General features: G+C 41.9%; 1 protein-coding gene across 1 annotated transcript in view; it reads right to left on the bottom strand.

The window, feature by feature from the left end:
• The window catches only part of ttc7a (tetratricopeptide repeat domain 7A), a 70,735-nt gene that overhangs the window by 27,800 nt on the left and 16,725 nt on the right, over positions 1-26,210 (bottom strand). Inside the window, exons 9-19 of the mRNA XM_034898540.1 lie at positions 25,277-25,340; positions 24,947-25,084; positions 22,408-22,491; positions 21,307-21,411; positions 18,402-18,519; positions 17,564-17,621; positions 17,254-17,326; positions 16,981-17,141; positions 8,439-8,544; positions 7,512-7,653; positions 3,550-3,752 (exon numbers count right to left, since the gene is read on the bottom strand). Coding sequence (XP_034754431.1) covers positions 3,550-3,752; positions 7,512-7,653; positions 8,439-8,544; positions 16,981-17,141; positions 17,254-17,326; positions 17,564-17,621; positions 18,402-18,519; positions 21,307-21,411; positions 22,408-22,491; positions 24,947-25,084; positions 25,277-25,340 — 1,252 coding nt within the window. The remainder of the gene's footprint in view (positions 1-3,549; positions 3,753-7,511; positions 7,654-8,438; positions 8,545-16,980; positions 17,142-17,253; positions 17,327-17,563; positions 17,622-18,401; positions 18,520-21,306; positions 21,412-22,407; positions 22,492-24,946; positions 25,085-25,276; positions 25,341-26,210) is intronic.

Here is a 26,210-nt window from a genome sequence, read left to right as displayed (position 1 = left end):
AGAGACAGAGAGAGACAGAGAGAGAGAGAGAGAGAGAGAGAGAGAGAGAGAGAGAGATGGAGGGCATGTGATAATTAGAACGTGATTAATTTAATGAGCACAAGTACTCGTCCTTGAGAGTATACATGCACATGTGAAGCAGTGTATGAATGTGCTTCTGTTGGAGAGGAGAAAAAGTAAAGTGTGTGTTAGCCGTGTGTATGTGTATTTGTGTGTGTGTGTGTGTGTGTGTGTGTGTGGGGCTGACTCAGAGCAGGCTCCGCTACAGAACAGGAGGGATGAGATGTGGAGGATGTTGGGAGTGGGTCAGATTCATTTCATGCCATCGCCAGAAGCAAGGCTGGGCCGTGCTTCAGGATCAGCTACCCATCAGAACACACACACACACACACATGCACACACACATGCACCACATGCCACACATACACACACGTCAACCAAGTGCTTAGCATAATGAGGTTAACAGCACAGACAGACAAATGTGTTAAAGCTGACATTGCTAATACGGTGATAGATGAACAAAATAGACACTTAGATTCACCCTGTGGACTGCTAACCACATGCACACGCACACACACACACACATACACACACACCACGCCAAAATCCTGTACTGGGTTCCCTCACTACCCAACCCTCATCAATCCAAAAATACTCTGAGATCAGCAGCTGACAGCAGAGTTGTGAGTCACTGTCTGATCACTGCATTTCTCTACTTCTTCACACACACACAGTCGTGTCTGGCTATCTTTGTGGGGACCAGTCATTGCTATAATGCATTCCCTAGCCACTTACCCTGACCTTAACCATCAAACCTAAATGCCTAACCTTAACCCTCACCCTAACCCTAACCATAACCTAACTCTAACCCTACTCCTAAAACCAAGTCTTATTCCTCAAACATCCCTTTAACGTTAAGGGGACCAGCATTTTTTCCCCACAAAGCTGTCAGGACCCCATAAGTATACTGTATTCCCAGTTTTTGGTCCCCACAAATGTAGTTAAACATGGCCCACACTCGCACACACACACACACAAAACCATGTGGAGACGGTTGCAGCTACTATGTAAAGTGAGTAAAGTGCTGTGCGGTGAATAAGGGAAGATGGTGCTGGTGTGTTATTATGAACCACCCTGCAGGCCCTGTTGAGCCCATAGTTTTTCCTGTAATCACATTTCCCTTATCCACATCTGTGGCTTCAGTGGAGAAAATTACAACTTCACTCCACTCTGGTTGGCTCGGGTGAGGCTATGCAATGCCGTCTTACTGTAGACCTCAACAAATGGTGGTGTTCGTGTCCCAGAAGATCTTCTGGTGTTTTAACTGTAACCACAAAGTGATTTTGGTGGCTAAAGGTAAGTGTAAAAAAAGGCCTTGCCGTCATTTCGTAAGATAGCATACAAATTCGTCAATGTGAATATATTGCAGTAAAACAACAAATTGCCAGGCCAGCTGTTTCCCAATACTTCCATAATAGAAATAAAATGTCATTATCTAATGCTCTGGAGGCTTCACACTAGTAATATTGTCTCATACTATGTCAAAAATACTCCAGGATGTCATTGTGAAGCCACATTAGGATTCCATCTTCTATTATGCCTTCAGAAAAAATATTAAGGACATTCAAGGAAATTACAGTATGTACTGCACTTTTTCAGAATAATAGCTCAAATGTAAGAATATCAACTCTGAATACCATCAGTATTCTCCTTAAGGCAGAGCATAATAAATGGGCCACCGGCACACAGTGTCCACAGCAGATACAGTATAAAAAGAACTGTCTGAATCCAGAGCCACAGAGTAGCAGTAACTCTAGGTTGTAGTCTGGCAGGCTGATGCAAGCCAGAAATATAGGTAGCGCTCCAAATAAAATGCCCCTCTTAGGCTCCATCACAATGCAAAGATGCAAGTATTTACCACACTGACCCATTAGCATGTCTAATATTCACAACATCTAGATAGCAGAGTCTTTTGTATTTGGGTCTATTAGTGCCTACTACATGTGCTTTAATCCAAAAATGGTCCAAATAGTCCACATGTGCGCCAAATCCATGGAGGAAGGCAAAACCACTGCACACTCACACTTTCACGCTGAGAACACATCTGCCCTGTAAGAGACCCAGAGTAGACACGGCCAGCTGGCTTTGTTTCAAATCCTCAACCCCTGGGATTGGTTCTCCCACAGGCCAAATATGGGAGAGATGTGGTACCTTTGTCTGCCCCATTGGGACTGCAACACACACACACACACACACACACACACACACAAAATAGTAGCAGCCAAATCGTTAGCCTTATGTGGTCACAAGGTACTTAAGCTAAAGAGATATCAACCGGCACATTTATAGTCACTACGGAGACCACAGACATTGGGTGTGTACTACTATGTAAGTTAGGAATAGCCCCCTATGGTCCCTTCACCATGACAACAGGGAAAGTTCAAATGTTAAATCAGCTGTGGATAATCCAGTGGATCATCTGGAAGACAGACTATAAGAGAGACTGAGCGAGAGAGTGGGTGGAAGTGGGTGAGAGACAGTTTTTCTACTGTGGAAGAGAGAGAGAGAGAGAGAGAGAGAGAGAGAGAGGATATGCTCGGATGAAAGAAACGTGGGGGAGTGATGGAAAGAGAGAGAGAGAAGGTGAGTCTTTGAGCAGTATTTGTCATTTGTTGGTCATGGACCAAGGTTCATTTGTTTCTATTTTCTGAAATTTGAAGTTTGCCCACAACAAATAAATACATCTCGGAATGCGACTGAGTCATAATGTGATAATTAAGACTACAATAACTTCAATGAATTAAAGTACTTTTGAAGTAATTAAAGGTCCCATGACATGGTGTTCTTTGGTTGCTTTTATATAGACTTTAGTGGTCCCCTAATACTGTATCTGAAGTCTCTTTTATATAGACTTTAGTGGTCCCCTAATACAGTATCTGAAGTCTCTTTTATATAGACCTTAGTGGTCCCTAATACTGTATCTGAAGTCTCTTTTATATAGACCTTAGTGGTCCCCTAATACAGTATCTGAAGTCTCTTTTATATAGACCTTAGTGGTCCCCAGATACTGTATCTGAAGTCTCTTTTATATAGACCTTAGTGGTCCCTAATACTGTATCTGTAGTCTCTTTTATATAGACCTTAGTGGTCCCTAATACTGTATCTGAAGTCTCTTTTATATAGACCTTAGTGGTCCCCTAATACTGTATCTGAAGTCTCTTTTATATAGACTTTAGTGGTAAAAATGTGTGATTAATCGTGATTCATTTGCAAGTTAACTATGATATTAATGCGATTAAATATTTAATGTTTGACAGCGCTAACAACGTGTGCATTGATGTGTGTATGCAGTCATATGCAAGGTTGCCTCTTTGTGTATGCACATGTTCGGCCTGCATCTTACATCAATGGTAATTTAATAAGAACAGGAATAAAAGTGTATTAGTGTATCCATGCATGATGATGTGTGTGTGTGTCTGTCAGCATGCTGACCACAGAGCATAATGCAATATTAATTCTAATTTAAGAGCCTCTTTCACTGCCTCTCACCATGTGCACAAGAATGCGCTCTCCCGTGGGATGGATGGCCAGGGCCTCGTCATACAGGTTTTTGGCTTCATCCAGTTGGCCCCTGAGCTCAGCCAGGTGGCCCCGCTGCAGCAGGACTGAGTGCGAGTTGGGGAAGAGCGCGCTGGCCTCGGCTATGCAGAACTGGGCCTCCTTTAGCCGACCATCCGCCATGAACAACTCCCCTGGAGGAGGAGACGGAGAAAGAGGACGGAGGCGGAATGGTATGAATGGTGAGAGGGAGGAGGGGATGGGAAGTAGGGAGAAAAAGTGATAAAAGTGAGAAGGAAAGGAAAGGGGAGGTACAGGAGGGAGAAAGGAAAAGACAGCGATGCAGTGAGGATGGAGCAAATGGAACAAGGATGGTAAGGGGCATAGCGCAAAGAAAGGGAGTCAAAGGAAGGAAAAGTTGATGAGAAAATGAGAGAGGAAGGACAGATGAAAAAAGGATAACAGGGAGAGAAAGAGAGAGAGAGAGAGAGAGAGAGAGAGAGAGAGAGAAATGTATTAATCCCATTGGCATATGAGAATAACAGAGAGGACTTAACTGAGTTCAGCAGCATTATGTTAAATGTAAACTGTGCAGCGCTCAAATAATAACACAAAACACTATACTTGGATAAACCCCTCCAACCCACAAGCACACACACACACACACACACACACACACACACACACACACACACACACACACACACACACACACATACACACGCATCAAGACATTGCGAACGAGAGCGCTGAGTGGGAGCAATGAAGTTCCTGGGAAGTCATGAAAGTCTTGCCTAAATATGGCCATCGCACACTAAGCCTGCCTGCCTCGTTTCTTCGCTGCAGCTGGGAAGATGAGGACAAACCCCAGACACACACAGACACACACACACACACACACACACGCACACACACACAATCACGCCTTCAAGTACGTCATTGTCCAATAAGCCTACACAGAGCTGACCAAAGGACCCGCCCCTGGGACTGGAGAAGACCAATATCTGGACGGGATGCTGACACAGGGAGCTGTCAATCATTCACACGAGTGGACAACCCCCAGAGAAACCCTGAGAAAGAAACTCTTCATCCCTAAACACTGACAGCACTGTGTGTGTGTGTGTGTGTGTGTGTGTGTGTGTGTGTGTGTGTGTTACACAGAGAGAGATTGAACTGTGTGCAAATTTGTTGTACACACGCCGTCTGCTCCTGAGCGCTGTGTTAACCCATGTGTGTGTTTGGTAGCTGATGTTTTGTTTGTTTACCTGTGTCTCATAGATGCACAGATGGGAAATAGTTAGTGCATGCATGCTAGCTCTGTGAGATGAAAAAGAGCCATTTCCCAGTCTCGGGATTCCTTTTCATAGCTGCACTTTGGGGAAAAAAGGATTCAGTGAATGCTCTTTGGTTATGTAAGGCCTTTTCCTGCTCCTCACCTGAGCTCTCAGAAACAATATTTATTTTATCATTGCATGTATGTATACAGTCCATTTATACATTTGCAGGTATGTGTGTGTGTTTGTTTGTGTTTGTGTGTTTATAAGGTTATATATCCATTTTAAAGATCCCTGTTTGTGTTTTTTTGTATCCACTGTGAGCCGATGAGGATGTGAGATTGAGAGAGGAAGTGACTGATGAAAAGAGGAATGCTGGGAAACACCCCTGGTCACACACACACAAACACACACACACAAACACACAGACACATGCATATTTGAGTTCAAATCAGCAGCGAGCAGATTCTATTTTGCCTGTTCTCAGCAGAGGAATAGCAGAGGTTAAAGGTTGGACTTCAAAAAATAACCTTTTAAATACAGTAGGCCACAGGGGACATGCCCCCACGGCCCTTCCAGCCATTCCATCCTGTACTGTGGCACACTGGTATGCACTGGCTGCATCACTGTCTTCATTCGGTTGCTACACTGTATGGATTCCTGTTCCCGTTCTCATGCCTCATCCACTCCAGTTGAGAGGATGTTTGGAGTGTTGTTTGTGCGGAGCATCTCTTTACTCCTCTCCCTTCACTTCCTGCTAATGGTCTGCTCTCCTGTAAACTTCAGCAGGCAGACTGAGGCTGAAGGGGCGGAAGTAATAGCAGTATGCATCACTGCCGTTCTGCCCTTAATAGAACAGTGGCCATATGTATGCAGGAACAGCACACACTCCCACATAAGGTATGCAGTCTTTAACAGGTCTGAAATAGTTCTACCCATTAAATTGTTTTAAAAATGTCCTTGTATATGGCTGTTTGTGAAGAAAAATGAAAATGGCTGCAGTAATTACATTGAATTATGTTGTTTTACCCAATAACAAGCTTACAAATTTATCATCTCCGGTGGAAATTGTTTTGTCATGTATCTACATCCCGTCGTCACACAGGGTTTTCCAGCCTCCGATAGGTGACCTAGGAGTAAATTTGTGTGACTGCAGTGCTCAAAACGTGAAGAAAATGTGCGCTCACGTTGTACCAAGTGAATCAACAATATCTCACTCCCCAGAAGGATTCAAATTCAACTGAGCTTGTAAGCAGGTTAGCGAGCTGCGTTAAGACAGCCAGGCTGCACGGCTTTCACGCCAGCATCTGCATCTGGATTTGATCTGGATTTGTTAAGGAGGTTTTTCCTAACATGGAGGGTTGCGGTTTCAATCCCTATGGAATAACTGTTGGGATAGATTTGATCAATAAAGTATGCTTAACCTAGCCATAGATTGCAGATGCAAACCTCTCAGTTCATTTTTGATTTCAAGGGGGTGTCATAAATGCCGTAGACAAAAATGCCTGATTACATATTTTTCTACATATACTTTACATATCTCAGACCCACGAAAAATGTAATGTAAACAGACAAAATTGAAGTCATCACGCATTTTTCATAATGCGTCATCGTACTTCTCTGACATCTCGCCATTTAATGCATGTATAGGTACTGGGCATGTGTGTGTAATTCATGGCGGTGTGTAATGTGTGTTATATCAACAGTATAAATTGTAATTTTGCCTTGTGGGACTAATAAAGGATCCATCAATCTTAATACATTAATCTTAATTAATCATAATCTTTTCAAACCCCAGAATTGATCCATGAGGTACACCACATGTTTCCCTCTAGGTTTACTGTTTGTCAAATAGGAGGAAAAGCAGTCAAGACCAGTATGAACTAACTAACTAAAATGTCAATCCGGCACGGGGACCCAAAAATAGTTTTCTTTAAATTTTTGTTTTAAGCATTTGGGGATGGCAATGGCTGTCCACTACATTAGCCAAGACTGCCACCTATGAAGTCCTGTTTACACATTTACAGTCCCCCCTAAGTATTCTTCTTGTGCCTTCACTTTTCATTTCATTTATCCAGTGAAATATCTCTACATTTGCATTCATGATTCCCAGAAGATAAATCCTAATGACTTTGGAGATGCCCTGACTTTTCCTCTAGAGCCACCATGAGGTTGACATTTGTTCGGACTATTGAACTAATTATCATGACATTTGGTTCAGACATTCACATCCCCCCCTCACGATAAATTTGAATTACTTTGTCGATCCCCAGAGTTTTCATTAAGCGCCATCATCAGTTCAAAATTAAAAAATAATTCAGCACTTTGGTTTCTGAGCAGATACATGCAAGTCATTCCATCAGCCTCAGCTGCACTGTTTCTATGCTATCACGCTAAACTAATACGGTTCAACATGGTTACTATTATAGATGCTAAAAATGGTCACGTTAACTTTTTACTGTTAGCATGTTAGCATGCGGACATTAGCATTCAGCTCAATGCGTCACTGTGGACTCTTAAAGTTTTGTATCTTAACTTAACCATTTTGCACTTGCAAAGCTGGTGTTTCAACACTAACTCAAACCCATGGAATCAGATTACTGTCATTAAAAAAAAAAACTTTTCTTCATGGTCAACTTTTTGGCAGTTTTAACCCCAATGTATGGGCTGTTGTCATACCAGCCTGCAGCCAAATTGACTCCAGGGTGGCCCAGATGTAGGTGGGTCCTTGGCGACGGGAGGAGCTGAGGTCCGACACCTCGGAGAGTGCCGCTTCCAGACGAGACGCTGCAACTGATGAAGGGCTCTGTGAACCTGTGAAAGGAAGGAAAGGGATAAGAAATATAAACAGTTAGGGCTAAAAATAATCATATTATTTTAACCCTCATGTTGTCCTTGGGTCAAATTGATCCGTTTTCCTATATCAATGTTCTTTTTAACTACCCAAAATAACATGATTGATTCCACACAACGCTCTTTGGCAAGTACAAATCTCTACTTTCATTAATTTTGGGGGCGTTTTATTCAATTTTGTAGCATTAGAAAAACAAATTAAAGTGGTTTGGTAATAGTATTGATTAAAAGTTGACATATTCAAGTCTGTGATTATCCATTACCATCCATTCCTTTACTTTTAGTCTAAATAATTCCTAATTTCTGCTTTTCTAACTCAAACATTAGGTATAATTTCCTATCAATGAGTTTCATTGACCATAAATTCCAAAAATACATAACTGTAACTGGCTCCAGAGCAACAGTTAACAAGTTTGTGTTACATAGTGTTGAAAACATTAAAAAAAATTTTGAAAAAAAGTGCCAAAAGTGTTGAAAAAAGGACAAAAACGTAAGAAAAAGTTCAAAACATTGATAAAAAGTGTCAAAAAAGTGTTTATTTTCAAGGGTTAAGTGGCTGTAACCCTGGTTGGGAAAGTGATTTATAGGTTACAGATACTGAATGACAAACACATGGAAAAGGAAATATCCCAAATATGTACATTCATGGTCAAATAAAAACAATTCAAATCAGCATGCTGCAATCAAAATTTGTACTGTACAGTGGCAGTCCCCTTTTAAGAACTACTTTAACCAGTGAGAGAGCAGACCTGTGGCCTCCTGGAAGTCAGGCAGGGTGAGGTGGATGGAGGGTTTCCTGGCTCCAGAGCTGAGCTCCACCCTCTCAGCCATGGGTATACTGCTGCTGTCATCTGTCTCACTGCAACACACATGCGCACAGTACAGTATAATATAATAACAATAATATAATCAACAAACAGAATTAGCGATTGAAAGAACCTCAACAGCTGAGTGTGTTTCCTAGATATCATAGAATCAGCTGTTATTGATCTATTGCATAACTTCTATAAGCTGTTTTTCTCATTTACAGTAACAATGGAATACATGTTAAATGCAGCGTATATATTTGTCTTTTAATTTATAATATGAACTGCTGTTCAATTTGACTTTAGCCTGAGTTAGGTTAAGAACATGATGTTATCTGTTCTGCATTTGTGAATTTGGCAGTAAATATCCATTGTTTCAGTCTTGGTTGAGCTGGTTTGTAACAGCATTTCAAATCTGTGTTAACTGTAGGCATTTTGTGTCATAGCAACACGAAATGTGTTAATTGTACAGCCTGCACAGACAGATGTTGTGCTAACTGTGTCAAGAGCTTAGGGAAGTTGTTAAAAGTATTGCCGTCGTAAAAAACTGTAAAGGGGCTGTACTCGATATACAAAAAAAAAAAAAAGATATACTAATACACTTTGTGTATATAGTATAGTCGGTGTCATCTGCAAGCCTTCTGTTATTGATGTGGATTAGAGTGTCAAATGTCAGATTACAGATAGAATCACGGTAATGATATCACAGAAATGTATTAGTGCATGAACACACACACACACACACACACACACACACACACACACACACACACACACACACACACACACACACACACACACACACACACATTACTCCTCTTAGTTTACAGTAATCTTATGCTCCTTTTTCATGTTTTATTACCACACCACATACTTGTGTACCCTTATTACACTTGAAAGTGGACCAACAACAGTATTTGCTGTTTTTGTACCCGTAGAGATATCAAACTATAAACTGAGTAGCCTGGAATAATGAATGTTTATGTGGGCCCAATCCCACTCTAACCTGTTCTTATTATCACTGATCACATTCACAGCTGTATGAACACACACCAAGATATTCAGTTGTACTTTATGACCTACGGCTTTCAATACTATTAATAAATCTCACCTGCAAACTGCTCTTTAAAAGGCACTGGAAACTACCTGATATTATGCCAAGCAGCTGACAGTTGCTGATATGGTTCTTAAAATAAAGAGACATACACATATTCGTACATGGACACTCATGTCCATGCGTAAGGGTTTGACCTTCTAAAGTATAACATCTCACCAATGCATGAGGACTGAGGCACACGTGGATCGATTAAATAAAGAGGTGGTGAAGATAGTCATCAACAACAAGCTCTAAGCGTGTGTGTGTGTGTGTGTGTTTCTGTGTGTTGAGAGGTTGACGAGTAGGGGCTACAGACGGTTTCCGCTCAGCCCTTTTAGTTGAAGACAACTGGTTAAGTGATACGGGAGTCTCTGATGTGAGCGTGGTGTGTGTTTGTGTGTGTGTGTGTGTGTGGTAATTGCCAGAAGGGGCTCTCAGAGGATACAATCTGTCATGGCCATCACTCATCCATGAGTGTGAGGAGGAAGAGTGGCAGAGAGACGCCTGCATGGCTAGCTGTCCACTGCCCCGCTGTTGTTGAAGGCTCCTCCAGTTCCGGGGGGGTGGGGGTTTGGGGGAAGGAGAATAGGAAGTTTGAAAAAATGGATGAAGGGATGGAGGGAGGATGAGTATCAATAGCAGAGCAAGTGTGTCAAGGGAGAAAAACTCGATGGAATGCGCCTTGTTACCGACTCACGGGTTGGTGGACAATTTGGGGGTGGGTGTGTTTTACAAGGAGGGTGTGAGGCAAAGATGGAGGGATGCTGGAAAAGAAGAAAAAAGGAAAGTGTCCTCTATGTGTGTGTGGGAGGAAAGGGGGGTTGGATTTTCTGATGTGCCGATGACAAGTGCTGCTGAGGGACGGTGTGTTAAGGACACGCCTGCCAGTAGGGGGCCACTAGAGTGTGTTATTGTGTCTGTCTCTAGGCTACCCATTACCAGTGGGGCAAATCATTTAGAAGATTTGTGATGGTACAAACCCATCCTAGTGTTAAGATGTGACAAGGTGTATGTGTGTGGATGTACAGTATTTCATGCCTACAAGTCTTATATGCAAAGTCTTAAACAAAACCTCCAAAATACATACTGGTCTAATTGAGAAATTAACTCCAGTGGCATCAGCGTTGCCATTGGTTCTGTGTTACACAACAGCTAACATCAATGGAAGTCAGCCCTTCCTGGTGATTTGTATTTGATAAAACATAGAAGGTGCAAGCTTGTGTACAAAAACATTTCAGCTAGTTAATTAACTACAACTTCCAAGGTGCATTTCGGCAAGAAATAGCCATTCACTGAGCGACGTTAACGATGGGAAGACGCTTAAGATTATGCTGCTTTGTTATTGGATCCATGAAATAAGTGGCCTTTAAAAATAAAAATGTGTCTGTCTCTATGGGAATTTACCATAGGGGTGTGTATACTTATGCCCCATGTATTTTAAGGCAGGACATTTATTTATTTACAATCCATTTTTCATTCACAAAGAAAATTGGTGTCCTTAAAAGGTTGATTTTTCTGATTTTTTTAAATTAAGGCATTAAGATCAATTTCCAAAAGATGTTTTTTATTCCTCTTTTTAATCAACTTTATCCAGGGTGTGTACACTTTCTCATGCTACTGTACATAATAAATTATAGGAGACAGCTACAGCTTATGCTTTAACTGTGCAGGTGTTTTGTCCCTTGTCTTATGTCTGTCTGTGTATGTGTCTCCCTCCCGTCTTTCCTCTCTATGTGTTTTGGCCCTGGGATGCATTCCTAGTTTCTGTGTATTGTTTGTCGCTATTTGTAATTTCTACATATATAAAAAACTATCTATGTAATAATCTTATTGAATTGTTGACAGGATAATCGTAATTAATTGAATTGTGGGATGAGTGAAGATTCCCACTCCTAATGCCAAGTGTAATAGAGGACATATGGAGGAAGACTTGAGTTTGCATTTACAGAAAAAAATAATTGTCAGGTAGCAAATCAGAAAACGGGCTAGATTGAACTAAAATGTATCGCAATCAGATATACAACTGGAATAATTATGAATAAAGCTGTATCTCTAATATAAGGCAGTTGCAACTAAAGCCCTATTCTTATCATACTATTTTAGCAGTTGCACATTTTTGCATTCCCAACTAGTATATAGTAAAATATTTGTTTGTATTTGTTGTATTCTATCCTAATATTATTGCATTTGTATTGTCTGTAGGTATATTGTATCCTAGTACTTCATTTATATTTAAATTCTGTGCTGTGTGACTGATATTTTGCTGCTGTAACACTATAATTTCCCATTTTATTGGGATCTATCTATCTATCTATCTATCTATCTATCTATCTATCTATCTATCTATCTATCTATCTATCTATCTATCTATCTATCTATATATCTATCTATCTATTCTTACTGCTAGTTAGACTAGTGGTTAGTTGTAACTATTTGAGAATGTACACATTTGCAATTAAATCCCATTTGAAACCATTTTGAGTCTTCATAAAATGGTTTCACTGTGTACATACATTCTAGCAAGTAATAGCAAACTGATCTAAGTCCTCCAGGTATAGAGTGTTTTCCACCTTGTTATTCCCCACTTGATCAGAGACAGTGTTTCCCTTGCATCTTCATAAAAAGACAGATTTCATTAAGATTACAGCATTCAGAACTACACATCAGATATCAAAAGATGTAATTTCCAGGCTCCTGGGACTTAGCTTGGTGTGTGCAGAGCGTAGTGTTTGAGAAAGGATGGCGGCGAGCAGTGGAGCTCGGAGTAAAAAATCAGCGGTAGTCAGCTAAGAGCGGTGAGTGCCAGCGTAAACGCCGTATAAAAATAGCTAATAGAAAAAGTGCTACAGCTACAGTACTACTCATTCTCTACTCCCACAGATCAGTGTGTGTATTCTCTCCAGGCACATGGCAGCATGCAGACAAACAAGTGCATGCACACATTAAACCTGAGTACATTTAAATATATACATTATACATATTTAAAGTACATGTTTACTGTATTTATGTAAATACATCTATATTACAGTACATACAGTCCATGCGTAGATTACCACACACAAGCCTGTGCAGAAATGCTTGCTTTGTGTAGCAAGGCATAAACCAGGCATGCATTTGCATGCTAATACACACACTCATACAGATGCACACACATGCACAGCACACACACACACACACACACACACACACACACACTTGCTCATGCTACAACCTCCCTTTTGATGAATGCCGAATCAAGGGCTGGGATTAAACATTCTCTTGTACAAACTGCAAGAACACGATCACTCACACACTCTCTCTCTCTAACACACACACAAACGCACGCACGCGCGCGTGCACACACACATGCACGCATGCAACCCTCCCCCTCTCTCGCTCTTTCTAGCCTCAGCTCTCTCAATCTGTGGAAGAATCCTATTTCCCATTAACATGCATGCCTGTTTACTGGGTGATTAAAATTTCAAAGAAAAGGGAGAAATGGAGACAGAGAGATAAAAAAAGAGGCAAGGAGCAAAATAGAGGGTGAGAAAGACAGAGTGAGAGGGGAAGAGTTGGATAAGGACAGAGTGAGAGAGAGAGAGAGAGAGAGAAAGACAGGAACCGGGGGTAGAGGATGTGGGAGAAAAGGAGGAAGAAGAAATCCATTGTGCTACAGTGAGCTGACAGTTTGCTCTGGTGCAGAGACGCAGAGGCTAACAAGAATCACATACATGCACGCACACACACACACACTCACACACACACACACACACACACATGCACACACACACACACAAACACACAAGCACACACAAACATGTATTTGCCAGATAAAGATCTGGCATACACGTAAACCCACACAACCACCCATTTCAACATCACACAAACACACACACACACACACACACACACACACGGCATGGCATGCCCAGCTCCTTGCACGATACAAGCTTTGATCTGTGATGCTCGTTCACACATCCAAAGCAAATGATATTCACTGAGCTTGTTACTGAGAGAAAACACCTCTCTCTCTCTCTCTCTCTCTCATTCTCTGAGCTCTGTAACTCAGCTTCAGCCCAACAGGTCTTGAGAGCATTGATATATTCTAGTCGAGTTTGGATTCATTTTCATGTGCATATCGGACATATCTCACTTGGAACATTCTTCTCTGTTTGCATGTATTGCTGACTTGACATCTGGGAACAACTGACCAAGCCAATTAATGGTTCTCATAACGTCTTGCCAAAGGACTACAGTTGAAAATTAGCCATCTGGCTAACAGTGGCACCTTTACAGAAATGTTAATGAATGTGCGCTGTCCTTATAAATAAATGAAATGAAGCAACCATTCACAGATGTCTTTTGCAGACCATTAAGTAGCTGTTTTATGCTATACTTTAGCATAGGAAGTTGTATCAACTAACTAACTTGCTAACAATGTTGAGTGTGTGCTGTTAAGAGTCTAAAGAATATTTAAAGAATAAAGATTTGTCAGTTTTTACTTCTAGATTTCAGATTTTACTTTTAGATTTGAGTAACTATTGTTCAATATTGTTCTAGTGATAAAGGTGATAAAAAGGTGCATTAATCGCTAATGGTTGATATGTTGGCAAACATTTTCCTATTGACACAAATAGCAGACCCAAAGCAACATAGGCACTAATTAGAGTTGTGCCTATATCTATATTGAGCCTGCCTCTCACCTAATGAATGAGACATCATTTATGTACTCCTTTTGTTGCTCTGTTTTGGTCTCCACCAACTCCTGAGGGAAATATCTGTCTCAGAAGGTGCTGTTTGATGATTCATGCTGGGTATGTAGTGTAAAACGGGTTTGTTCCGGTCCGCTTTTTCCGACAGTGAGGTTGATGAATGTCTAGAGAATGATAGAATGTAAGTAAAACACTAAAACAATGAGCTGAAAGATGCTAAAACACACAAAGCGGAGGGGGAACTGAGTCCAATTATCATTATGTCCGGGTTTCACATTACCCATTTAATCCATTGTTAATATAAAACTATTGATTAGGGCAGCTTTGAGTGCTGGGAACCACATTATTATGATCGACTTCAGACAAACAAATCTATCAGTGAGGAGAGACGTTGGCGCGGTGTGTTTCTTACACTGCTACACTCAACCCAGCACTCCTACTTTTTGAGAGCCCGATAGAGGGATGAGTGTGTTAACTGTCGGTCCCAGGCCACTTGGGCCCAAATGAATTGGACCAGGTCAGGCTAGGGCTAACATTTCAGATTGGTGTAGAACACTACGGTCTGTCTCTCTTAAGCTTTTAGTTGGCTCAGTTAAAATATGCTTTACTGGAAATACAGACCAATGAAAGTAGTATTGGAAACATAGATCAATAAATATCAGAGCAGTAAATAGACATTCAGTAAGAATTGATTTTAAATAAGCCGTTCCATTCAGTAAACTACCGGGTTATTTATTTGTATCTCACTTTCTCTCTGAGACAATGTCTCTCTACCGCTCCATAACAACAGTTTAGGAAAAACAACTGATGCTGTCTGCGCTACCCATATGACCTCATGGTTACCGGGGCGATGGGGATTCCTGGCGCAGAAAGCTATATGATTGGCTGAGCCTGGAAAGAGCTCTTAAATGGGTCAAAGCAGTCAAGCGTCTCTATGGAGGAGGTGGAGGTGGAGGTGTGTGTGTGTGTGTCTCTGAGTGTTTGCATCTAAACATAGAGACAACATATTTCTTCTTTAAATTGTACATTGCTGATCAGTAAAGCTTGTGTAATTATAAAGCCATCGTCTTTTGAACATCCACCCACTTTTCCTCTTCTTGTCAGGCTATTACATTCTTCCTTCCCTTCCCAATTTTTGTGTCTTTCTGCATTTCCTCTCTCTTCCTCTGCCTCCTGATGTATGGATGTACCCCATCTGTTTGTACCGGGACCATGGAGGCCAACACTGACCCCAAATGGCTGTGTTATGAAATGCTTTACAACGCACTGAAATGGAGAGAAAACACATCAGAAAGCTGATGCAACATGGTTCCATGGTTAGTGCAAAATAATTGGCCTGGATAGTGAATGTTATCCAACTTCTTCCACAGCTAATGCATGTTTTAATGTGTTTGTTCAGGACGACAGACTGGAATCCTTCCTGTACTGTAAGCTAATGATTGCAATGGTAAGCAATGATTTTAACTGCTGCTGACCTATTTTATTTCATTTCAAGCTGGATTCTTATTTAAAAGATTTGGGACGTCAGACTTGAATTCTACGAGTCTTTGTTGGCGAAGACAAGAATCATTTTTGGGGGGAAAACAAGTCATGTTCTTTTTTGTTATGAAATAAAATACAAATATAAAATCATAAGATATCACAACAAAATGTTAGTGTAAGTTCGAAAGCCATTTGTACATTAAAAAAAGCAATAAGTCATATCTTGTTAGTAACTCTGATATACTTAGATAAAGTCATCTAATAGGAAGTGTATTTTAAAGTGCCCATATTATGAAGAAAAACAACTTTTTTCTGGGATTTGGAGAGTTATTTTGGTCACACACATACAAACTTGGAAAAGAAGTCACCCATGCTGTTTTGAGTGGGATATGGTTTCTGAATGTCCTTTCTTGCTGATGTGATCTTACCTCGCTACTGAGCATGTGCAACTCCCGACAAAGATAGTATAGAAGCGAGATGTCTCACTTTGGAGCTAAAACTGAGACCTAAACACACAGGGTGAAAAGAGGAGCTGCAGCGATGTGCAGTACAACAAAAAATATTGTTTGAAAAAAATGAAACTCATGTAAATCTATTCTTATACATTCTCAAAACACAACTATGAACGTGAAAATGAGCGTAATATGGGAGCTTTAAACATTGGTCATGTTTAACACAAAGATGAAAATGTTGGTTATATTGTGGACGTATGGTAAGATTTGGGAACCTATTAAACCCGCAACATGTCCCAGATCAAATCAGTGACTGCCCTAAATTAATTATAGTGTAAATATCTGAGTCACTTGTTTAATGTAATAGACAGGTGTGGGTATGTGTTGGACAAATGAATTCTGTAAGGAAAGCAGCTCTAGGGCAAAGGGTAAGGGTGTATGAGGGGCATAGGTACCGCAATGCAGACCTCCACTCTGGCACGTCTAAATAAGGCGTCAAGTGTGTGTACGTGTGTGTGTTAGCGTGTGTGTGTGTGTGTGTGTGCTTGGCCTCCAACACAGTCCTGCTGAGACACCCTATCCCTATGAAGAAACCAGGATCGGGACAGGGCCTTGCTGCACAACTCACTGGAGATACTGCCACACACAAACACGCACACATGCACACACAAGAACTGCAAAGTCTATTTACATCTCTCCTATCCTAACCAACTCTTCCACCAACATGTGTTGTTGCCTGTGTGAGTGGGACGGTATAGTGGGTTTTACTTGAAATTGCTGGGGTGCTGGCTGAGAGCCAGGCTTAGGGTGTCCAGGGCATGACGGTGGTGTTTCTGGGCACTCAGCAGCAGAGTCAGCAGGTGGAGGGAGTGTAAATCATCCCCACGGAGAGATAAAGCTGCCTGCAGGGGCTCAGTGGCTGCTGATACCTGCCAGACACACACACCTTGGCTCAGGTACAATCTACAATATTTTCAAATGATTCATGGCTGGCGTTTATTAACAAAACATATGATAACCTTCCCATTTTCCCCTTTATACCTGGCGCACAAGAGCCAGCTGCAGAGCCAGGTACATAGCAATCTGAGCATCCTGGGGGTCTAGTGAATGAGCCCTGTGCAGGAGAGAAAGAAACCCATGATGGTTCACATGGTGTTAGCCTGGAGATCTACAGCCATACTAGCAACTCTTTGACTCTGCTCTGTATGTCCACAACGACAATGCTAACATGTCTATGCCATACTTATTCCATGCCAAAGTGGATGTATATATTGTGTTTATGCGATATGGGCAAAACTACAACAACTGATAAACAGAGAAACACATAAATAATAGTAGAAGCAAAACCTACTTGCTCAAAGCTTTTAAGGCTTTTTTGTTTAATTCATCTCGATCACCTTTCAAAGTGGCTGGAGAGAGAGAGAGCCCGAGAGAGAGAGAGAGAGAGAGAGAGAGAGAGAGCCCGAGAGAGAGAGAGAGAGAGAGCACAGTTTCAGCGTTGCTGTTTTTCTGCAGCAAAAGTATACAGTATGTCTTAAAAAAAATGTCAAACTATGCCCTTGAGATCTGGATAACTTTATCTAAGACTTCCGATTGCGATTATGAAACAAGTAGTGGACGTGGTTCACATCCTTCACCACGTGGTCCACCAAGAGGTTAGACGCCCAACAGGTTTTACAGCCCTCCACCTTTGCTTCTGAGTGTCATTAATTGCAAACTTATTGTCAGAAACATGGAACATTGGTTGTGTTCAACGTTTGAACAAATGAATAATACACTGTAAATGATAGCTGTGAAATCTCCAGTTATTTCCTTTAGATTTCACAGTAACACTACTGTATATGATTACAGTAGAATACTGTAGTTACATCACAACCTTGTAGACATGACAAAATCACGGAGGATTACAGTTGAAATCACAGTAATCAAAGCATTACTGTAAAAAAAAAACACAATATAGCCACAGTAGTACTGTAAATAGTAAAGTAAACTACTGTATCTTATGTTGTGTTTAATTGTTTTGTATTTTACAATGAATACATAAAATACTATAAATGGAAGTATGGTACCTTTACTGTAAAAAGATTTCACAGTATCTTGCTTGCCAACTGTTGCCAGTAAGTTACTGTAAATGTGATGTAAAATTTTTTACTGTGTACTGTTGTCTTCTTGCAGATTTGTGTCCTTACCATCAGAGGCCTGTAAACTGCAACAGAGTCCCAGGGACAGGTAGGCCCGAGGTAGAAATTCTTCGGCTTCTTCGCCCATGGACACCACGCTCTGCGACAGGGCCTCGGCCTCCTCAAACTGGACACACACACACACACACACACACACACACACACACACACACACACACACACACACACACACACACACACACACACAAACGCTCATCAGAGATTCCCACATCACTTAACCAGTTGTCTTCAGGCCGAGTGGAAACAGTCTATAGCCCTTACTTATCAACCTCTAAACACACACACACACAAGTACATACACACTTAGAGCTTGTTGATGACTATCACCACCTCTCGCTTGTATCGATCCACGTGTGTCTCAGTCCTCATGCATCAGTGAGATTTAGAATGAAGAACTTTTATTGTATATACTTCAATGGCAAGGTGCAATACTGAATTATTCTGCTCATGAAACCAATAACATATAACATTAAAAACAAATAAATCTCTTATGACGATTGTGATAGCAGGACATCCTCTCTGTTGTGTGTGTGTGTGTGTGTGTGTGTGTGTGTGTGTGTGTGTGTGTGTGTGTGTGTGTGAGAGGAACAACGTTGCAGCCCTGGGACGTAAATGAGGCTGAGGTGCAGCAGGGGAATGGAGTATTGATGGCGGAGCACGCTGTGAGTTTAGTGCGAGGACAGTCCAGAGTAGATCCAAGGACAACGCAGAGTTTTCTGAAGGACACACACACACACACACACGTACAAGTTCAACCACACATACTGCAGGAAGTGTGTGTCACTCGGTGTGAGGTACGGCTGGTGGCGGGCAGGTCTACGCAGAGGGGTAATGCCTTTGACGGCACGCCAGCGTAACAGCAAGCCAACTGCTTTAACACCCTCTTCTTCTTCGTTCTCCCTTCATCCTCCTTCTCTGCTCTCTCTCTCTCTTTCGCTGCCTCTGAATCCAGGCTCTTGCGAGTTCAAAGCCTGCACACAATAGCTAGTCATTTAAACAAACAGCCCATCCACGCACATCTTAGGAGGATTACGTTTTTTTTTCTCTCCCTTGAAGGACTTAAAAGAAAAACGTGTCACTGTTGTCGGGGGGGAAACCTCGCGTTTGCCTAAACCGCTCTTCAGGAATTTACAAAGGCAGATGTGCTTTCAGATGGCCAGTTGTGCAGTTAGCGTTGTCATAATGAGTTTGGAGAGGATTTCATGTGCCCTCAGATCCTTTTTTCATCAACATGTATAGGAACTCTGAAAAAAATATGAAGACATTGTTTTGGTCTGGTCTGTGGGTTAGTGTTCCACAAAAAATACAGGTTCCTGGCCAGATGACAGTTCAGACTGTCCAGTGGAGCTGATCGTGGATAATGGTGGCCCATTTATGTAATGCTCCACTGCACTATGGCCATAGCGTCCCATTGTGATTAAGGCTGTAAGCTCCTTAGTGTCTCCGGCCTGCCATGATCTCCAGCCCCCGACAGATGTGCGCTCTCCATTCTCTACTGTTAACTCCTCTTTTCTAATCTCTGACCCCTTTCTCTCTCTCTCTAACTCATTCTCACACATTCTCTCTCTCTCCCCCTCCATCCTCAATACCACTGTTGATGTGAGTTTCCTGCCCAGATCAGGAACAGCAGGACTATCCAAGCTGGCTTCACAGTGATGCGTGTGCGCCACCTGGTATCCCACCAGTGACACCTGTGTCAATCCCGAAACATTAGCGACACAGTGCTGCAGCTCTATTATGACTCTCTATGTAGGCCTACATAGTCAATATTCTACAAAGCTAATGTGCAGAATAAGACGCAACGACTTTCAACCTTGCAACTTCTCATTTTCTGAGTGTTCGCCGAAGCTGAGGGGGCAGGTGTGACTGGAAATAAACATGCATGGATTACAAAATGGATTGTCCGCTACACTGCGCTCGAATGCAGATGTGTGATATCTAATTAGTTCCAGATGATGAATGATTCAGACCAGACAAAGAAAAGACTTTGAAGTGTTGAAATCACCCACCCACAGCTCATAGCCTACTAATGTTACACACCTTGAAACCTATGCCCTCTAATTTGAAGATAGACTTTAGACCTTGATATCTCTACAGTGGCTGAATGACATTTACAATTTAAAAATGCATCTGAAACGTCCACCAGTCTGGATTCCAGAGGTGAACCGAACCACAGACCAACTGACAATACGACACGGCCCTCATTAGAGCCCTAGAGCTGCTAGCATGGCTAAAAATGAGCAAATATTAGATAAATAATCATTTTTAAAAAGGTTCTGTGATAGAAATGTCATCTCATGACATGTCAATCATCATCTCACGACCCTAGGTCTGTAACCACGGCTTTACGGGGTTAATGCACATGACTTGTGAGTAGTTTAAGCAAATATTGTTTGATTGTTTCGTTTGAAGGATTTCAGAGGGATAAAGAGGTGAAAGTGTTGTTTCAATTTTAACATTAACAAGTCAGAAATGTGTTCGTGCTGCAGCAATAAATATTGTCCGTGTAATTGCTTTGATCGGCTCATGACCACTCGAAATGATCTAGAGACCTCTTAATGAGGATATAAACATCTGCTACTCTGGATCTACTAAATCGCAAAATAGAGGAGTTAGCAGGAGAGTCACAAGCCACCACGTGGCTGAACCGACAAGGAAAACAGCTCCCCCTACAGAAACCTATCCATAGAAAAATCAAAGAAATCCCTGCAACAAGTATCTCTGACCTCACAGCGGTAGCATTAAAAGCATTAAAAAATATCCATAGCTAATTATTCTACTCCTAATGTCTGTATTTCTTCAGACTCACAGACCTGACTTCATGTGTACTGTATGTATTTGAGTCCAGGTGTGTGTAATGTGTATTATCATGTAATGTTTTGTGTGTATTCACCCAGTGAAGTTGACCAATGCAGACTTTAGCAGCCAAAAGGGGCAGTGAGGTGTCCTCTGGTTTCATGCTGGCACACTCTTTAAATACAGACACAGCACCAATGCCCTGGAAGGAACACACACACATACACACACACACACACACACACACACAGATACAAATGTCACTGACAAATTGTGATTCATGTGCACGCAGCAGCCACAGATGACATGGATCGCTTTAAGCGAGTGAATCAAACACGCATCAACTTTCCTTACACAGCCTTAATAGACTCGTTTAGGCACACAGTCACTTAATACATGTAGGTCAATCATTAATGGACCACGTGCACATGCGCTCACGCACATGCACTCACGCACACACACACACACACACACACGCTGGCCCTAAATAGAAGCGGATCTGACGACACCGAGGCGGCCCCTTCTCCTTCTAGGGAACTGCCTATTTCTAGAGCTCTCCATTGATCTGCAGTGTCGCTTTATCCTGCAACCCAGATCAATTTTTTGTTTGTGTCACACACACACACACACACACAGAGACTAAGGGAGTAGGAGAGAGAGAGAGAGAGAGAGAGCGTGAGATTGGTGCTGGGTGGGTGGTGGACAGGGGTGTAAGCTATTCCAGCTCCTTTTGAGGACTCCCATTTGAAGAATGTGCTTCTTTTTTTTTTAAACATGACAACAATATTAATCTTTATTTAGCAGCAAATTGATTCATTAGTATTTCCCAATCTTGCGATCTTTGCAAAACCAGATTTTGGTCATTTTGACATTTTGTACTATGTGGTTTAGACTAATCCTGTAGTTGCATTCCTTTTTTGTGTCCCTTTGTTGCAATTACTTCACTTAAATATTATATCAAAATACATATTCAATATTTGAATTGTCCACATTAAATAAAACTCAACCCATCGGCTACTCCAAGCAGACTGCACACCTATGTGCGAATACTATTTGTAGCATGTCTGGACGTGAGGGACAGGAAGGAGCGCAGCACCGTACAGAGGACAGAGGTATGGCAGGAGATGGATGTCGCCTCTGGGTGGGGCATGTTGTGCACGGGGGGCTGTTGCGGGTATAAAAGGAGAAACGAGCTCACCTTCCCAGCCGCCATGAGTGACAGGCCCAGCTGGTGCCAGAGGTGGAACTCGTTGAAGGAAAACTTCATGGCTCGCTCCAGACACTGCGAGAAGAAATGCAGACACACAAATACGTTCAGGTGGTATAATTGATACAAGTGGGATGCCAGAGTCTGGCCATTTTAACCCAGACTGTGCCAAAAAAAGATGAAATGCATGAAAGATATTTAGAAAATCAGGAAAGACAGAGTTGGGAACAATATTTGTATTCCCTCATTTCAATTTGTAAATGAAGTCCCTTAACTGAATGGCCGCTCTTTCTTGACTTCATTTTTCTAGCTTGAAATGACTGTCAGTCACCTTTCACCACCCACTCAGCGCCATGTCAGTCCATAATGATGTGATTGATGTGTGTGTGGATGAGCCAAGGATGGCGTCAGTCATGCACTTGTGAGCTTAACCGGGAAAAAGGTCTGCTCAATAGTCTGATTCTATAATGTGCACTCATTAGAAAGGCTGCATTTACTGTTGTCCTGCTCATCCTAGCTAATTATATTTCCATCAGGAGAGAAATGTGTGCAGATATGCAAATAGGATTTATTGTACAGGTCAAATAAAATCTACAAAGAAGAAGACTCTCTCGTTATATGAATACTTTGTATATCTAGGGGTGGAGAACCATCAGACCCCCGATGGAATCTAGACACCGGTGGACCGGTGCAAGGGGGGGTGGAGCGTTGCACTCTTTGCCTGCAATGACAGCCGAATGGCAAAGAGAGAAACGATTATTTAAAGCGGGGTTGTGACTCTGTGTTTGGCCCTCGCCGTTGTGTAACAATTCTGATTGATTTAGCAGGAAAGTGCACGCCTCCAACAGCTGATTGGAGTTTTGTAGAGGATTGATTAAGAGGGAGGTCTTCCTGAAAGGATTTACACTGAGACACATTTCAATCAGGAGAGACTAGTTGCAGATATGTGACAGTTATACGGTATATACACAGTAATATTTATTAGGATAACAGCTGAATTGATTTAGGAGCGCATCGATTCATTTTTAAGTTAGGTCTTCCTGAAAGAATTTACGCTGAGCTGCAATAGTGAAAATACTGCAATACTGTGGGTATTTCTTGGGTGGGTAACAATGCCATGAATGAATTAGGATGAGTATCAAATACAGGAACACTTGTAAAGTCGCTATTTTAATACTGCAACTGTCACTGCTGCTGCTGCATATGTAATAGTGCTGACCCTTGTTAACCCTACTAAATTAGGCCGCCACACATAACAATCCCAATTTAACCCCTGGTTTGGGAGTTAATGTACTATGCAGAGCTAGGGTTTAGACAAATTGGTACTTGCTACTACTGTGCTTCGTGTAAGTATAATTATATCTGCTTCTCCTCCACTGATTTCAGAGGAAAACATTTCACTCCATATTTTCTACCATTGTACTTCTTACTTTCCTGATTCTAATTGGAAAATATAATGCATGTCAATGGTTCAACAGCTCACAGCTATACAGTTTACCATGTTAGCATATGAATTTGTATGTTAGCAAATCAGCATTTAGCAGATATTAAAGCTTAAGCTGATGGGAATGCCATTTTGTTCTGCAGGCATGTAATAATAATAATAATATTGTATACTTTATTAGTCCCACAAGGGGAAATTACAATTTACACTCTGTTGTTATTACACCTGTTACACACAGGCCTTAACTACACACAGATGCTCAGAACCTATACATGGACTAAAAAAATGGTGTTAAAAAGTGTTATTGCTTGAGGTACGAATGATTTTCTGAAGCGTAGTATTAATGCACCCGTAATAATATTCCTATCCAAACATGTTTTTTGCAACACAAGCCTCCAATACAACTTTTTGGGGATATATATTCTTACAAAGATGTAAGAATATGTGTATCCTCCAACTGGAATTTGATATTAGAATCAGAACTTCACCTCATGGATTGATTAAAGCTTCACTAAGAATGTAATCAATCAATGGGAATCTTATTCATCACATCAGAGATGCATGGCGCGGACCGTCTGACATCTAATTCCTAATAAATGGCCCATGCTGGCCTCATATATCATCAAACTGACCCACTGGTCTGAGTGGAACTACCTCAGTTTGTATGTGTGTGTGTGTGTGTGTGTGTGTGTGTGTGGTCCTCCTTATAAGATGACTGATGCTATCTATGAATCAGTCAGACAGGTGGACAAACCTAATTTTAGACAACCCTTCTAACCTCCGCCTCCCCAACTTCCTACACCTGAGGTCACATTAGCGGGGTAACAGAGTTTGTAGAAAAAATAGAGTAGGCATTTGAAATGTGAGATTTGAGAGAAAGAATGTAGGAGGAAGTAGAAAAAAGACACAAAATCCCTTCGCCTAAAGTGATAAAGACATTAATTAAAAAGTTTTGCAAAGGCAAAGCTCACACTAACACATCTCATCTCTCACACTACTGTTCTCCTCCCCTCAGACCTCCATGGGCTGTGTCTCTGTGTGTTTGTGTGTGTGTGTGTGTGTGTGTGTGTGTGTGTGTCACCACACCTCAGAAAGCATGCCGTACTGCCCTCTCCTGGCCATGCCGATGGTGAGCAGGTCATAAACAGAGGTGGCATCCTGCAGGCTGGCCTGACGGGCTTCCGCCTGGTCTGGCAGACGGCTGATCACCGCCTCGCCGCTGGCCTGGACGGACAGAGACGCTGAGTGAGGAAGAGGAGGAGGAAGGAGGAAAGAGGAGGAAAACTGAGGAAGGGAAAGGTGGTGATACTGATACCGTCAACAGCAGAAAGGACCTCTGTTAAAGGGAGTGTACTAGAGATGCATGAATGTGTGTTTGTGTGTGTGTGTGCGTGTGCGTGTGTGTGTGTGTCTCACCATGGACTCTGTGATGAGCAGCAGCAGCACAGCTTCCTCCACCACGTCCTGAGGACAGAAGCAACTGCAAGGACACAGGAAACAGGAAATAGTACCAATACCAGGAAGTCACACACACACACACACACACACACGGCTTGTCCTGAGGTTGATTGCCTGATTGCTGGGAGTGTCCAGTTTCTGTCTCACTTGTGGTGCTGTAACACAACGCGGACCACCCTGAGTGTATCACCACACAGCACCATCTCAGATGTCTCTCACACACACACACACACACACACACACACACACACACACACACGTTAATTTCTTCCATCTCTACCTGTGCCATCCCTTTCACTCATCTCTTTCTTTGTTTCTCCTCCCTCTCGACACATCTACCACACACTGTCGTGGCCTTTTCAAAAGTGGTAACTGATGACAAAAGCCATGAACAACACTCAGCTATTCCTCAGGGTGAAGTCTCCTGTTCCTCCTTTCCTTCTAATCTCAGACATGGACGTACAGTAGCTCTTCACTTATGATAGTGTGGGCAAAACTAGTCATGTGGCGGTGACTAAGTATGCTTCGCACGGCCTGAGCAACGAGCGCAGGAACCCTGGGCATAGGGAAATGCAGAATATATCGATATTTAGTTTGCTGATGCAGATAACCACATTGTCATGTCAACGTCATGTCGTAGGTTTGTTTTCTGCTTCTTCAGACGAGTGCAGTTCCACACTGATAAGAGGAGGAGAGGTGTGTGAGATCATTTGGGTGCGCTGGGATTCCTCACATTAAATGACCCGGTGTAGCCTACGAGCACCCTCAGGGAAAGTCTGTTACCTGGCTTTCCATGTCAAAATGTGTACTTTCACTTTGTAGAGACGTGACTCAGATTCACGCCTCCCTGATGATGAGTCAGTCTCTAGTACATAAAAACACTTGGACACTT

This window comes from Etheostoma cragini, chromosome 17, assembly GCF_013103735.1.
Source record: "Etheostoma cragini isolate CJK2018 chromosome 17, CSU_Ecrag_1.0, whole genome shotgun sequence".
Lineage (NCBI taxonomy): Eukaryota > Metazoa > Chordata > Actinopteri > Perciformes > Percidae > Etheostoma > Etheostoma cragini.
The sequence above is the reverse complement of the archived record's forward strand: the minus strand, read 5'-3'. Positions and strand labels throughout refer to the sequence as shown.